The 14,182-nt window shown below is 54.7% G+C and overlaps 8 protein-coding genes across 8 annotated transcripts; 3 read left to right on the forward strand and 5 right to left on the reverse strand.

Annotated features, from left to right (window-relative positions):
- The first annotated feature begins 181 nt into the window (after positions 1 to 181).
- PV07_07881 (uncharacterized protein) lies at positions 182 to 2,177 on the forward strand. Its single transcript, XM_016394998.1, has 4 exons — positions 182 to 544; positions 610 to 877; positions 929 to 1,640; positions 1,701 to 2,177. Exons 1-4 carry the CDS (start codon positions 229 to 231, stop codon positions 2,046 to 2,048), a joined length of 1,644 nt encoding a protein of 547 aa, XP_016248417.1. The 5' UTR covers positions 182 to 228; the 3' UTR covers positions 2,049 to 2,177.
- PV07_07882 (uncharacterized protein) lies at positions 2,164 to 3,392 on the reverse strand. Its single transcript, XM_016394999.1, has 3 exons — positions 3,211 to 3,392; positions 2,753 to 3,115; positions 2,164 to 2,655 (listed from the first exon to the last, which is right to left on the reverse strand). Exons 1-3 carry the CDS (start codon positions 3,342 to 3,344, stop codon positions 2,196 to 2,198), a joined length of 957 nt encoding a protein of 318 aa, XP_016248418.1. The 5' UTR covers positions 3,345 to 3,392; the 3' UTR covers positions 2,164 to 2,195.
- A 471-nt stretch (positions 3,393 to 3,863) lies between these two features.
- PV07_07883 (uncharacterized protein) lies at positions 3,864 to 5,114 on the reverse strand (the record flags this gene model as incomplete). The annotated part of the gene is made up of 5 exons (XM_016395000.1): positions 4,890 to 5,114; positions 4,676 to 4,827; positions 4,531 to 4,617; positions 4,114 to 4,482; positions 3,864 to 4,039 (listed from the first exon to the last, which is right to left on the reverse strand). Exons 1-5 carry the CDS (start codon positions 5,075 to 5,077, stop codon positions 3,864 to 3,866), a joined length of 972 nt encoding a protein of 323 aa, XP_016248419.1. The 5' UTR covers positions 5,078 to 5,114.
- Positions 5,115 to 5,530: 416 nt separating this feature from the next.
- On the forward strand, positions 5,531 to 7,865 carry PV07_07884 (uncharacterized protein). Its single transcript, XM_016395001.1, has 8 exons — positions 5,531 to 5,717; positions 5,779 to 5,939; positions 5,996 to 6,115; positions 6,169 to 6,381; positions 6,438 to 6,693; positions 6,745 to 7,035; positions 7,105 to 7,231; positions 7,287 to 7,865. Exons 1-8 carry the CDS (start codon positions 5,594 to 5,596, stop codon positions 7,552 to 7,554), a joined length of 1,560 nt encoding a protein of 519 aa, XP_016248420.1. The 5' UTR covers positions 5,531 to 5,593; the 3' UTR covers positions 7,555 to 7,865.
- A 288-nt stretch (positions 7,866 to 8,153) lies between these two features.
- On the forward strand, positions 8,154 to 10,051 carry PV07_07885 (uncharacterized protein; the record flags this gene model as incomplete). The annotated part of the gene is made up of 4 exons (XM_016395002.1): positions 8,154 to 8,240; positions 8,390 to 8,685; positions 8,776 to 9,162; positions 9,268 to 10,051. The coding sequence occupies 4 exons, from the start codon at positions 8,154 to 8,156 to the stop codon at positions 9,662 to 9,664; spliced, it is 1,167 nt and encodes a 388-aa protein (XP_016248421.1). The 3' UTR covers positions 9,665 to 10,051.
- On the reverse strand, positions 9,897 to 10,980 carry PV07_07886 (uncharacterized protein; the record flags this gene model as incomplete). Its single annotated transcript, XM_016395003.1, has 3 exons — positions 9,897 to 10,724; positions 10,803 to 10,851; positions 10,922 to 10,980. The coding sequence occupies 3 exons, from the start codon at positions 10,978 to 10,980 to the stop codon at positions 10,215 to 10,217; spliced, it is 618 nt and encodes a 205-aa protein (XP_016248422.1). The 3' UTR covers positions 9,897 to 10,214.
- A 609-nt stretch (positions 10,981 to 11,589) lies between these two features.
- PV07_07887 (uncharacterized protein) lies at positions 11,590 to 12,453 on the reverse strand (the record flags this gene model as incomplete). Its single annotated transcript, XM_016395004.1, has 2 exons — positions 11,590 to 12,238; positions 12,293 to 12,453. The coding sequence occupies 2 exons, from the start codon at positions 12,451 to 12,453 to the stop codon at positions 11,590 to 11,592; spliced, it is 810 nt and encodes a 269-aa protein (XP_016248423.1).
- A 772-nt stretch (positions 12,454 to 13,225) lies between these two features.
- Positions 13,226 to 14,039, reverse strand: PV07_07888 (endoplasmic reticulum vesicle protein 25; the record flags this gene model as incomplete). The annotated part of the gene is made up of 3 exons (XM_016395005.1): positions 13,226 to 13,244; positions 13,336 to 13,636; positions 13,709 to 14,039. 3 exons carry the CDS (start codon positions 14,037 to 14,039, stop codon positions 13,226 to 13,228), a joined length of 651 nt encoding a protein of 216 aa, XP_016248424.1.
- Between the last annotated feature and the right edge of the window lie 143 nt (positions 14,040 to 14,182).

Consider the following 14,182-nt stretch of genomic DNA (forward strand, 5'->3'; position numbering starts at 1 on the left):
GTGCTGCACGCAGTCTCTATCCATACCGCCATGAATCCAACCATGTCGTCTCGGTTGTTGGTGCGTCCCACACGGCAAACAGCTCATGGCATGCGGGTCGAGCCAAGCTCCCCGGGATATGTATGCCTCTTGATATAGACCTTCATGCTCGTTTCCCAAATGTGTTCGTGCTGGAGGCCGTGTTAGACGTTGATCCTTGCTCTTTTGTTGTTTGTTTGCGCCAAAAGAATGCCTTTCGTCTCCAAGATCGCGTCTCTGCCCTTGCAGAAATGCAGCATCCTGGACTTCCTGTTCCCGCCCGATCAACCTGTGTCCGATAAGCCACTCTGGATCGATGCCGCGGACACGTCGCATTGGAACTCTCCCAAGAGTGCCTTGGCTTTGGCCAAACGGTTTGGTTATGGTCTCCAGCAGCTAGGCGTTCAGTTCGAGGATAGATGCTTGCTCTTCACACCCAATCATATTATGGTTCCGGTGTCGTATTTTGGCGTTGTGGGCATTGGTGCTGCTTTCTCTGGAGCCAACCCTACGTTCACTGAGAAAGGTGGGTAGAGCTCTGAAAAGAGTGTGACTGTTGAGATGAACATCGAGCTTATGGTTGGTGGCCAGAATTGGAATATCAAATTACCATCTTGCAGCCCAAGATTATGCTTGTGCACCCGAGCTTGATCCCGACCGCAAAGGCTGCCGCCGCCAAAGCAGCTGTTCCGGGGATGAGGTTGTATGTCTTCTCAGACCGCGAGACAGGAACCATCGATGGCCTTCCAGATTGGAGGGACATTCTGGGGACGCCCGAGCAGGGTGAGCGGTGGCAATGGAGGAAGCTCCCTGGCGAAGAGGCAGTGAACACCATTGCTGCCATCAACTTCTCGTCTGGGTACGTCGCCTGACCCGGACGCGTTTGTGTGTGACGCTGACGAAGGCTCAGCACCACTGGGCTGCCCAAGGGCGTCTGTGTGTCTCATTTCAACGTGGTCTCGAACGTCATGCAGATCAAGTCTCTCTACGACTTCGAACCTTCGGAGAAATGGGCGGGATTCCTGCCTCTGTATCACGCCTATGGACAGTGCTATGCTATCCTCATGGCAACAATCAATCATATTCCCATGCTCATCATCAGCAAGTTCGAGTTCGTCGAGTACCTTCGCATCATCCAGGAGCACAAGATCACCCGACTACAAACCGTCCCTCCAATTCTAATCATGTTGAACAAGAGGCCAGAGACTGCAAACTACGACCTGAGCAGCGTCAAGGAGATCCTATGTGGAGCCGCGCCGGTTTCGAGAGAGCTTGAAGCCAACGTGTCCAAGAAATTCAACGTCCGGATCACGCAGGGATGGGGCATGACCGAGACGACGTGCGCCGTGTCTGGAATTCCGTACTATGAGAAGTCCCGGACTGGCTCCGTGGGAGTTGTCATGCCCAACACCGAGGTGAAGATCATTACGGATGATGGCAGGGAGGCAAGTATAGGGGAAGCGGGAGAACTCTACGTCCGCGGCCCGCAGGTCTGTCTGGGGTATTGGAAGAACCCACAAGCGACGCTCGACTCATTCGATCCTGTGACTGGGTGGCTAAAGAGCGGAGACGTGATGGTCATGAGCCATGACGGATGGATGGCGATCGTGGATCGAAAGAAGGTATGTACAGTACCCAACTCGGTGGATATCGTGCATCATAAGCTAACTCGTGCGCCGCAGGAACTGATCAAGGTGCAAGCGCTTCAAGTGTCGCCCGCAGAGGTCGAAGCAGCACTGATCGAACATCCCGACATTGCCGATGCTGGCGTCGTCGGCATTACCTTTGACGACGGCGAATGGCCCAGAGCATATGTGGCCCTGAAGGAGGAGTCCCGCGGGAAGGTCACGGAGAAGGAGGTCCAGGAGTGGCTGAACGCCCGTGTGTCGAAGCACAAGCGTCTCGTCGGAGGCGTCGCATTCATCCCTGAGGTGCCTCGTCTGCCCAGCGGCAAGATCCAAAGGAAAGTCATGAAGGAATGGGCGAAGCGGGACGCGATGACCGTGTTCAATTCGAGGCCGAAGCTTTGATACGGGTGTCTCGGGAGTCTACTGTACACCAGAGAGAACACATAAAGCGTGATGGATTTTTCTTCAAGACCCGGACGACGTTCATGAGATACTTTGTTAAAGGGTATTCTTTATAGTGTTTATGAGCGCCATACAATGATTATTTATTTATGCCATACTGCCCAGTTTGTAGGGCAACCCAGAGCTCAATCCACCATCCACGGCCCACACCTGGCCGTTGACATAGCTGGCTTCATCCGTGCCCAGGAACAGTGCAACTCTCGCGATCTCATCCGCCACCGCGCCGCGCCGGAGCGGACAGAGCTGTCCGACTTTGTGAAGCGTGCCCCTTTCCCGGGCTGGACCATAGAAGACCGGCTCCGTCATGCCCGAGTGCGTCATCCCCGGTGCAATGGCGTTGCATCTGATATTGCGGCCCGCGTACTGGAAACACGCAGTCTGCACGAGGCTGACGACTGCGGCCTTCGCGGCGCTGTAGTCAGTGCTGCCCCCATTGGAACGGAGACCGGCCGTTGAAGAGGTCGCGATGATGGAGCCACTGGAGTAGGGCTTGTCTTTGCTGGTGACCTGCATTGCCGGGCCCGCGTGTTTGATGGCCAGAAACACACTGTGTCCAGATTCATCGAAGTGTCAGACCAGCGACTTGAAGGGCTGGGTTGCTTGCTGCTCCTCTCAACAGCACAGTAGATATATGTGGGACCTACCTGGTCAAGTTCGTCCTGATGGTCCGCTCAAACTCGTCGACCTCCATGTTCCAGACTTCCTTCCAGGTGCCCGAGTTTGCGGCGTTGGCAAAGAACACGTCTAGTCGCCCGTAGGTCTCCAGGGCATGGGCGACGACAGCCCTGACCCCTTCCTCGTCTCCCGCGTCAAACTTGCGGGCATGGACAGCCACCTTGGGGTAGAGTTCGTTCATCTCCTCCACATGGAGGTTCAGGTGGTCGTCCATGTAGTCGCAGATGTAGACTGCTCGCGCACCATTCCTGGCGTACTGGTGAGCCGTTGCCCGGCCCATGCCAAGTGGTGAGTTGCAGCCGGTGATGATGACCACTTTGCCTTGAGCACGTCTGGCACATGCCCATTTGTCAGACCTCGTTCATCCTCTCAACCAGAAGCTGCATGAAATGAAGTTCTGAGGAGGGGTTTCAGCTCGGAAACTCACTGTCCCACTGAGTCTCCAGCCCGTCGGGCGACCCGGGGCATTCCTTTGTAGGTCCCTTCATCGATGATTGGGGGTTGCGCGATCTGGCTGGTGAGCTGTTCCAGGCGCCTCTTGGGCGTTGTTACTGTCGACATGCTGGACGCGAGACTGGAGCACTCACACCAGGGAAACGACAATTTCCGAGGTCATGGAGAACACGCCACTCCAACCTGGCGAACGTTGATATCAACCCAGTTCCTCGGTACCGAGGGCGGCAGCAACGTCCCTTGGCGCCTCCTCAGCTTCAACCTTGGATTAAAGACTCTGTCTGACTCGTGTTAGGCTGACTGCTGTCCGGGATTTGAGTTTTACAATCAGAGAGCGGTTTTCGGTTTCCAGGCTTGAAGCGAGCCCACTGTGGAGGATTGGTTTTCTTGGTCCCCGTGCGGCCCGCGGATGCCAGAGAAATAGGGGGCGTTGGGGGTTCTCTGGGGCACCTGGTACCCCGGGATGGGCCTCACAAATTTGACACCTTTTAGTCCCACAGTCAGCCACCAAACAAGGTTTCACTCTTCCATTTGGCTAAACGATGGACACTTCTATTCTGTTAGGGCTCAGCCCATGCCTCACATTCTCCATTGGAACTCTCCCTGTCCAACCGTCCAACGGCCCTGCTAGAAGACGGCTATCGCGTTAGGGGGACTCGCAATCCCTCCTGGGGTGTTCAACGGCGCGCTGGTGACGAAAAAGCTCCATCGTTGCTGCTTCTCACACTCGGCTGCCAACGCCTCCAAGTCCCACAGCTCCCCGAGCGGCATCCCCCAGAGCGCAAGGACAAAGTCGTGCAGACCTAAGCAGGACCAGGTGAGTCAGTGGGGGGGGGGCCAGGTCAACGAAAGAGTGAGGCTTGCGCAGTTGACTTACACCACGGTAGCTGCGGTGGCCAGGCTTCAAAGCCAATGGCATCACCACCAACGGCTGCAAAATGAGAGTTCCAAATCCACTCGACGACCTCCTCTGAGCCATCCACTCCCACGTATTCCGATCCATTCTTGACCTTGGCGACGCGCTCTTCGGGGCTGTGTTCGTTGTACCATTTGATCCAACCCGACCTGACGAGCAAGATGTCCCCGGGACGCAAGACCACGTTTTCTTCTTTGGCAATGTCCTTCAAAACGTCCAGGGTAATGCGGTGCCGGGTCATGGCATCGTACGTAATGTTGTGGCGAGCTGCATAGGCGACATAATCTAGGAGGACGCCTCTCCCGACGATACCTCCGCGCTTGCTCCAGTCTTGGGAGAAGGTCAAACACAGGGCTGGAAAACAAAAAGATCACTTACGGTCAATCCCAATACGGTCCGTTTTCAAGAGCTCGTCGTGGTGTATGCGATTATAATACAGTCCCGTCCCGCTATGGCCCCAGTGTCCTGGCAGGGGCATATAAGCTCAATGCACGGGCGATTGTGGTTTCCATGGGTTGTATACTTAGACCATCCCATTGACTCCCGGACTGAGTGTTAATACTAATCTCATCGTCGTATGAATACCAAGGAGACCCCTTGGCCCGCCAGTCGGTGATGTTAACGGTCGGCTTAATGCGGTCAAATCCCGGCTCATGGACGTGGTCAATGGGCCAACTATGCGAGTCAATCGGTTGTCATCAGGCTTCAGCCCTACGCCAAAGGTACCTCAGACGTACTTGAGAACAACACTCTTGCCGGTCTGGATCTCTTCTCGGGCCTTGACCACAGTCTCGGGCGTAAGGAGGTTCAAGGTGCCTATCTCGTCTCGGGTGCCATCCTTGTCAAACAGGCCCCAGGCGCAGCCATGTGGCATACCCTCTACGGGTGGCAGATCTTTCCACGACGGCAGTTTGAGGTCAGCCATGGCGAGTGGCTAGAAAGCGCGATATGCCCGGACCCGGAGTCTCACTGGGTACGAGGTACAACAAATTCACAATCCTCCTCGCCTTCCACGCTTCCGCTTATGAATCCCTGCATGCCAGCCAATTTCTGGGCCAGCGAGTCGCGCGTTGGCGATGTCAACCAGCAGGGGTGTCAGGGCGCCCTGACACTGATAACAATCTGCAGCTTGCTCGATTCTCGACGCGCCGCCTATGGGAACCCACGAGTGGCGGATGATTCTGACTCGCAAGAGAAGAGTAAGACACCTATTTCCCCACAGGTGCCCGCACCCGCGGATGCATCTAAGGGAGCACCATGCACGCACCATGCAAGCACCATGTGGGACCGCTAGACCGGGAAGCCCTTCGCCTGGGGAAGCCGCCCGGGTTCATATACAGCTCTAGACCTCGGGCAAACTCTCTCAAATCTCGAACGACTTTGCTCCAGGAAAACACTGCAGCGCAGACTCGTCTCAGTTCCAGTCTCAGAAGCTGCCAAAATGCCGCACCTCGAGGGCGTTAAGAAGCAAAAGATCAACGCATACAATGTGTTGTTGCTGTGTTTTATCGGCCTGGGGTCGTTGACCTATGGTTACACAGCCTCGATCATTGGGACAACCCTGGGTTGGTACCACCCGGCTGAACCTGACTCCTCCTGCCCAAGACTGACGCTCCCAATCAACAGGTCAACCATCTTTTATTGCCTACTTCGATCTCGCCACCAGAAGCAATGGAACAGACCTGATAAGTACTATGAACGGCCTGTTCCAGACCGGTGGCACTATTGGCACGTTGATGCTTCCCTACGTTGCCGACCGATGGGGTCGGAAATGGGCTATCGTCCTGGTAGGTGGAATTGGCGGTCGTTCGTTGTATCTGAGCAAGCTGACATTTTGATGCAGCCGGCAGTCATTGCAATGATCTCGGGGGCCTTCTTGGCTGGCAGCACCAATGTTGGCGAGTTCTTGCTCTTCCGATTCTTTGCAGGTGCCTCGGCGTTTATGATCCTTGCAGCTGTTCCAGTTGAGTCCCCTTGCCTGTTTCCTGGTGACTATCCATTACTCACGCTTGGTAGATTTGGATGTCGGAAGTCGTGCCGGTCGATTTGAGAGGTGCTCTGGTCGACGTTCACGCCGTCTTTCTTATTCTCGGGTACACCATCCAAGGATGGGTTGGATTCGGCTTCTACTTCTGGGATGGGGGTGAGGATACATGGCGACCTCCTCTAGCTCTTCAATGCGCGTGGCCTCTGCTCCTGCTTTGCGGTATCTACTGGGTTCCCGAATCGGTACGTTGTCGCTGCACGCTCAAATAAATCGAGGCTAACAGGACGGCAATCTCTAGCCTCGTTGGTTAATCATGCAGGGCCGCATTGATGAAGCAAAAGATATCCTCTTCAAATTGCACTCCGACCCCAGCGACCCGGACAACGAGTTTGCCAACGCAGAGTACTACCAGATCCAAAAGCAAATCGCCATCGACAAGACACTTGGCAACTCGTGGATGCACATGATTAAGAAGCCATCCTACCGGAAACGATGCCTGCTCGCAGTCGGAACTACAGGGATCATTCAATGCTCTGGCGTGTTGGTTATCAACAGTAAGCCCTCGTCCGGCATTCTTTTCGTCAGACTTGACTGACTTTGGTCAGACTATGGACCGACCTTGTATGCCAACCTTGGGTTCAGCCCGGTCAAACAGTTGCTCTATCCTGCTGGCTGGCTCACTCTCACCCTGGGCATCAACATCATGGCCATGGCCCTGGTCGACCGTTTCCCTCGAAACCGATATATGGCATTCGGTGTCTTGGGCTGCATGGTCACCCTCATCATCGAGGCCGCCTTGGTTGCGAATTTCGTTCCATCCAACAACCAATCTGCCCTCCTTGCGGCTGTAGCGATGTTCTACATCTTCCAAATCTTTTACGGATTCTGCCTTGATGGTAAAGCCCCCCACGTATACACGCATGTCAAATTTCCCGAGCAGGCTTCTAACTGGCTTCCGTCACTAGGCACCCAATTTAGCTACCTCAACGAGCTGTTCCCCAGCCATATCAGAGCCAAAGGCGTCTGCTTGGGAGTTTCGATGATCTCGCTGATGAACATCATCTGGCTCCAGGCCGCTCCAACTGCTTTCAAGTAAGTTTGCCCCCCAGTAGCCTATTGTAGATGCAGTTTGCTCACCCACAAACAGGACGATCGGGTGGAAGTTCTACCTCGCATTCATCATTCCCGGGACGATTGGCGGATTCATCATGCTGTTCTTCTTCCCGGACACCAAGGGCATGCCACTGGAGGAAATCGCCGCCATCTTCGGCGATGCCGACGAGGTGGCCATCTACCAACGCGAGATTGAAATCGACCACGTCACCCACACCATCATCACCCACGAACACGGTGGGGAGAAGACCACCACCCCCGTTGTCACCGAGGATCTCAAGACGGCCGACGATACCGTTTAAATCGGCAGGGGACCGGCGTTTTTGCCCTCTTGATAATGTCTTACCAAACGATATTTCTCCGACGAACTCTGAACTGGTAATCCGATGCAGGCCACCAGCACTCCGACAATCGACGTTCACAGCTCGTAGATTACATAGGATGCATGGATGGAAGCTGCAGCACTTGGTCGCGTTTTCAACGGATACCCTATGGTATTTTTGATCTGGCGCATATATAAATACATTAGTTTTGAGCCGGGGGGGTTTTATCCAGCCCCCCGAGCCTCGTAGCAAGCGCGCTCAATAACCACACTCTGCTATACGCACTGTAATCACTACATTTCTCGGGCGCTTTGACATGACATCTCGCGTATATACCCCAGAGGGGCTCAGGTACCCTCACATCCGAGGCATTTTGCCAAGCAATGCTGGATATTTCGCTTCTGCGAGCGTGAGAGAGCCCCTCGAGGAGTAATAATTAATATAAGAGGGTTGATAAATCCAGTCCTCTTTTCCTCGGTCGTGGATGATTTTCCCATATCTTCCATCTGTTCTGCTCAGCCAGCGAGGTGTCATATCACCCCCATATATTGACCCACAGTCGAAGAGAGTCTCTCACAATGAGACAGCCGATCGACAGGGAGTCGCTGGAGCGCTATCTCGCGCAGCACGTCCCTGAGATCCAACCCCCCGTCCAAATCCGACAGGTACGCGAGGACAATATCGCCGACCTCCACAAACTCTACTATTCTCCCCTTTCTGCCCTTCCACCCTTTGGATTCACTAACGTGTCGGGTTCGGGGGGAGGGCCGGTCCCCTCGCGGGCCTCGCTCAACCCCCCAAACCACCGAAACAGTTCGAATACGGCCAATCCAACCCGACGTACCAACTGACCGACAGCCGCGGGCGGCACTTTGTGCTGCGCAAGAAGCCGCCGGGGAAGCTGCTCACGACGGCGGCGCACCAGGTCGAGCGCGAGTACCGGGTCATCAGCGCGCTGAACGGCACCGACATCCCCGTGCCCAAGGCGTACTGCCTGTGCGAGGACAGCGCCGTCATCGGCACGCCGTTCTACATCATGGAGTTCCTGGACGGGCGCATCTTCCAGGAGGCGTGCATCCCGGGGGTGTCGCCTGAGGAGAGGAGCGTGATGTACGTTCTTAACCTTTTCGTTCATACGCGGAGGGATCCTCCTGTCTCCTGTCCTTTTTAATTTGTCCAGTCTGCTTGGTCCGGCTGCAGGACCGACAAGGACCGGACCAAGTTCTTGCAAGACCGTGTCACTCTGACTTCGTACGAGAGGAACAGGTGGAAAGAAGCCGTCCAGACCCTGGCGCGCCTCCACCGCGTCGACCCCGTCTCGGTCGGGCTCACCAACTTCGGCAAACCGCGCGGCTTCTACGGCCGCCAGATCCGCACGCTGAAGCGGCTGGACGAGTCGTACTCGAAGGTGGTCGACGTCGAGTCCCACGAGGCCGTGGGCCGGATCCCGGGCATGGACGAGATGGTGGCGTTCTTCGAGGAGGAGGGCCGCGGGCCGCGGGATCGCGGCGCCATCACGCACGGCGACTACAAGATCGACAACTTGGTGTACCACAAGACGAAGCCGGTGATTATTGGGATCCTCGAGTGAGTCCTGCCCCATCGTCCTCCCCCCTCTTCCTGCCAACGTACCGATCCTCCCCTTCCTCCACAAAAAGCACATCATACCAGGAAAATGACCGGCGTGTATAGCTGGGAGATCGCGACCGTCGGCCACCCGCTGTCCGACCTGAGCAACCTCACCATGCCGTGGACGGTGACGCAGGGCTTCAAGGAGATCAAGACGCACTCGCACCCGGCCTTCGACGTGGGCGCCGGCCCGCCGGGCCTGCCCACCAAGCAGCAGTGCCTGGAGTGGTACCGCGAGGTGGCCGGGTGGGATCCGCGAGGCGAGATCGCGTGGGCCGACGCCTTCGCCATCTTCCGCACCGGCGTCATGATCCAGGGCATCGCCGCCCGGTGGGCGGTGCGGCAGGCGAGCGGGGAGGGCTCGTCCGCGGCCGCACTCGCGCTCGAGAGGTTCCCCTACGCGCGCGCGGCGCTGAAGATGGTCAGGGAGTTCAAGGGCGCCGGGGACTCGCGGTTATAGGGGATTTCATTCTCAACGACCCTGGGAGGAACCAACCCCTGTTCAGATCGGCGAGGAGATTGGTTGAGACCCGGCTGCAAGCTGTGTGGAATCGTTTTCCTTCCTCCCCATATCTGCAGCGTTTTGATACATGAGCGATTTGGTATTAGCGCGGCTTCAGAATCAGATTATGCAAGAGAGAGAAGCAAGGGAAAAGTGAGACGGAGAACAGCATGGAGCGAAGGAGAAAGCACTACCATTGTCGAAGCTCCACGAGCCTGATCATCAACAGCATCTCGAGTCACCAACAACAGCCCTGATAAAGGCACTGGCTGGCTCTCTGTCCTTCCGAGAATGTGCCCTGTCGAAGTTTCATGCCTAGCATAGTCTCCACACCATCCGCTCGCTCTCCTCAAGTACCTGGTCGCTCTCCCTCTCCACAGCCTTGACAGCTCATAGAGGAGTTGCTGGCTGGTTTATCTGGGTAGAACGAAGTTCATAGACGATTCTACCTCTCACTCATCAAGGCAAAGATAGTCATCTGTTAGCTGAGGTCAGGTCCGGTGTCAAGTCAAGTACACTCCTTGCCGTCCTCATGGACATGATAGAAGCAGGTGTTCATTTTGAAAGCTTCTTTGGACGGACGATCTGCCGGGTCGGCAAAGCGCCAGAACAGCGCCGTCACAAGCTGCGCGTTTGCCGTGAGCTGCTCCATCTCCGTCACGTACTTTCCATTCGCTTCGGCGGCGTCGGCGCCCTTCTTGTACGCATCCGGCTTCCTCAGGACCTGGTGGTAAAATAGGTCCAGAACCAGCTTCCGCAGCGGGCATCCTTCGATCGTGTTCTTCCAGAAGTACGATGCCCACTCCGGATTGAGCTTCCAGGACACAAACTGGGCCCGGAGCACGTCGACGAGGGCGTTCTGCAGGTCGGACATGCCAAATCGGCGGGCCGCGTTGTACGCGCGCAGCATGCATCCCCAATCGAGATTCTCGGCGATCTTGTCCGCGTACAGCCACTCGACGATGATGGCGAAGCCGGCCGGGTTGTCTTCGGGCAGGTGGACGGCCTTCTCTTCTTGCTCTCACATGCGGGAGTGGAGACACTTGTTGAAGAATGGCGACTTGCACAGCACGCTCTCGTGCACGAGGTGGCGCACCTTCTCCGGGCCAACGGTGACAGTGATGATGTTGTCCCAGACGGCAAAACTGCATGTCCCTTGTTAGCAGGAAATCTCACTTTTTGAGTCAGGACCGTCTCTCCCTACTCTCTACTTACCTTCTCTTCTGGGCTCTGCCGTCCTCAGAGTCGTCCACAGAAGGGCGCTTGGGGGCCATGTCGAGGAGGATAGGGAAGATATTGGGATCGGCCGCTCGATCGATAGACGAGTTGGCTCACTGTGTCCTTGACTGGTTTGCTTTCCCAGTGATGAAAGGAACAGGGTAAAGTAGGACTGGATGAGGGATGTGACACGGTGAGATCGGTAAGTAACAGGAGTTATTCTATCATGGATGTAGTGAAATCACTCCTTTCGCTTTTCTTTCCCTCTTCGTCAACATGTTTGCTAGAAGAAGTCCGGGAACAGAAGGTGGGAGTGCTTACCGGTGTGTCCCAGGCTGATGCTCGAAGGCAAGGCTGTGAGGGATGCGCGAGATGGCTATTGAGAAACTTCACGAGTCAGACAACTTTGAAACTGTATCTGTGTTGGTTAACAAGCACGAAAGGACGCTCTGGTCTTGTCCATTTCTCCTTCCGTGTTTCAGTTCTCCAGCTCTTGCTCAGTGCTGTCATAGAAGTGATGTTCAATCCTGTCCAGTTCAAGTTGTTGAGATCCTCCCACAAGCAGTGTTGGCACAGCCGAAAATTGCATGTCCAGACAGGAACCCAACGATAGTGGATATCATTCCTTAACCCCCAGGCACAGAGGGATCTTGTTGCATCGTCCTTCACTTGCATTTCCTTCCGTCTTCGTGGACATGATAAAGGCAACTAACGCCCGAAGCTGGGCTGGTAGGAATACAGCTCCCCGAGTTGCGGCTGTGGTCTATTATCTTCCATAGCAATGCAGTCGTTAAACCAGCATTTCCCTTAAAAATCTCCTCCAATGCTGCTGCAGAGGCATCCACTGTACCTATGCTGCCCCGTCGGTATCTATCTGGATATGATGCAATCCAATAATGCATCTGATCCAAAAATAGTTGGCGAAGCGGCGACCCCTCTGGCAGCCTTCCCCATGCCCATGAGGCATGTCCCAGAGAGATAAAGACACCAGCTCTGAAAACATCGGCGATTGCATTCTGGAGATCGGGAATGCAATACTTGTCGGCGAGAATGTATGCATTGAGGAGGAGGAATCCGGGTGTCCCAAAACCGTTCAAGCGACCAGTGTACATCCATCGGACGACGACGTCGAAAGCCTTTGGGTCATCATCCGGAAGAGCAACTGCATTCTCTTGAGCTTCTTTCATGCCTGCACCAAGACACTTGTCGAAGAACGGGCATTTTGACACCAAAATTTGCTTGTGAATCCCATATTTCACCTTCTCCTTGCCAACGGTGACCGCAACAATATCCGCGTAAGAGTACATGTTAAGGCTGACACGTTAGCTCTTCAAAACTTCGGACCGGGAAGATGCTCGAGGAGCTCACCCTTGGGAGCTGTCTTTTCTAACTTCGTTGCGGGGCTTCTTGCTTGGGGGTTCATCAATACTGCCCTTGCCCGTGGGATTTTCGCTCCAAGACATCTTGTTGTCTGACCCAGCTTTCGGCATATCTGTGTTTGTCTCTTTCACGCGGACTGTCTCCGGCATTCCACCCCGATGGGCCGCCCTTTGCCTCTGAACCCCCTTTCGTGACCGCGGCCTCGGGTACTGTGGCCAGTTTCAAGTGAGGATAGATCAGAGGAGAAATGCCCCGCGGCGTTTCGTCCTAGTAACCAATACTTAGTAGTCTGGTAACGGTAGAGTGAGAAGGGTAGATAAGACGGTTGTGAGAGAGAGGCAATGTGTGAATCAGTCAATATTCGTGTTTTCGCCAAAGATGACCCCAAAGTGAGCGACCAGAGAATATGTCCAAATCCTCAGCTGCCTCAGAGCCAAATTCACCGGAGAGAACAAAAACGTGCGATCTCTTACCCAATCCAAGGGAATGGAACGCCTTTCTGGATATGGTAGACAGACTGCCTCGGAGAGTTTTTGCTAACATATTCCTCATCTCATCCAAAAACCTAACAACTGTTTGTCAGAGGCCGTTGGAAAAGCCGGGTAGTAAGCTCCCTTTCACGAGCGTTCGCATTTCCTGGAACCTGGATATAGAACTGGTAAGGCAGCGCGAGTGGCCTTGTACACGCCCAGCTTCTTCGGAAGAGGCAAGCAGGCCATCCTCTATTGCCGTGAGTATACCAAAGATCGTTCTTTCCTCGTATTACAAGATCATACTTCTGGAAAACCCATACAATGGCACATGCAAACATGACCCTTTTGGTTGTCCATGAGCTTTTGTGTTCCCCTCCTGGCCGTTTACATTCGGTGAGAGACTCCAGTATCGTGGCGTGAGTTCCGAATCCATTCGAGGGGGAGTCGTTTAGATCAGATGCTTCGACCTGGATAACAACACTCGTGAGCACTGATCGAAGAAAGCCGGCGCACAAGATCACAAACGCGATTGGAACAGGCGATAAAGGAAAAACAAACCTGAAGTAGGCCCTCAAATACACGACCTGCCACGCTCCCAGACCCACCAACATTCCCATCGTCCCAAAGGCAAACCATTTGACCCTTTCATTCGTGCTCTCGTTGGTATCCCGCAACTTCTGCTCTCTGATCCTGAGGTACTCCATCTCTTGGACGATCTCATTGACTGTCTCCTCTATTCTTCGCAGGTCCGCTTCCACAGGCTTCAGCTTTTCGTTGGCTTGAATGGCGGACCAGTCGCGGGCGTCAGCCCCAATATCAATGTCGAGTTCGACATGGCGAGTGGGATTGGGAACAGCGGCTTCATTGACTTGTTAGTCCTGATATTGCATTTCCACCGGAAAGATTTGACAATGGGGTTAAAGGCACTCACATCGGCCCGTCAATGTATTCTCAAAGCACACATCAAATGCGGTATCCGCCAAACTTGTGAATGCCATCCTCTTCTCCCCTGCAACATCCTTGGGTCTACCGTAATCGTTTCCTACGGCGTCTTTGATGTGCATGTTGACCATCTGCCCATCGCCTCTGCTCCCGCTCACAATTGCCGTGACCACGACCAGGGTATCCTTTGTGACAAAGTTCCGTATACACCGTTCGTTTTTGGCACTATGTCCCGGCTGGGCAACAAGTTCAAACTTGAGTGCGGAAGAAAGGAAAGGATATAGGAGGAGGGAGAGGAAGAAGACTGCGAGCCGCGTCATTCTGAGGACGAACCACCACTCCGGTCGTCGATGAAGTGCGCAAAGGGAAGGTGGAAAGGAAAACAAACAAAGGCCGCGCCGCGGCTCAGGTACAGAGAAAATGTGGTACTGTAAGGAGGGGAGAAGAAAGCGTGTAGCAAGTT

The sequence above is a fragment of the Cladophialophora immunda genome (genome assembly GCF_000835495.1).
Source record: "Cladophialophora immunda strain CBS 83496 unplaced genomic scaffold supercont1.4, whole genome shotgun sequence".
Taxonomy (NCBI): Eukaryota; Fungi; Ascomycota; class Eurotiomycetes; order Chaetothyriales; family Herpotrichiellaceae; genus Cladophialophora; species Cladophialophora immunda.

Coding starts and splice junctions, on each gene's coding strand:
- PV07_07881 (XM_016394998.1), top strand. CDS start 229: ATGCCTTTCGTCTCCAAGATCGCGTCTCTGCCCTTGCAGAAATGCAGC. Junction 545..609: donor CCCTACGTTCACTGAGAAAG/GTGGGTAGAGCT, acceptor GTTGGTGGCCAG/AATTGGAATATCAAATTACC. Junction 878..928: donor GCCATCAACTTCTCGTCTGG/GTACGTCGCCTG, acceptor ACGAAGGCTCAG/CACCACTGGGCTGCCCAAGG.
- PV07_07882 (XM_016394999.1), bottom strand. CDS start 3,344: ATGTCGACAGTAACAACGCCCAAGAGGCGCCTGGAACAGCTCACCAGC. Junction 3,116..3,210: donor GCTGGAGACTCAGTGGGACA/GTGAGTTTCCGA, acceptor GGCATGTGCCAG/ACGTGCTCAAGGCAAAGTGG. Junction 2,656..2,752: donor ATCAGGACGAACTTGACCAG/GTAGGTCCCACA, acceptor ATCTGGACACAG/TGTGTTTCTGGCCATCAAAC.
- PV07_07884 (XM_016395001.1), top strand. CDS start 5,594: ATGCCGCACCTCGAGGGCGTTAAGAAGCAAAAGATCAACGCATACAAT. Junction 6,694..6,744: donor TGGCGTGTTGGTTATCAACA/GTAAGCCCTCGT, acceptor GACTTTGGTCAG/ACTATGGACCGACCTTGTAT. Junction 7,232..7,286: donor GCCGCTCCAACTGCTTTCAA/GTAAGTTTGCCC, acceptor ACCCACAAACAG/GACGATCGGGTGGAAGTTCT.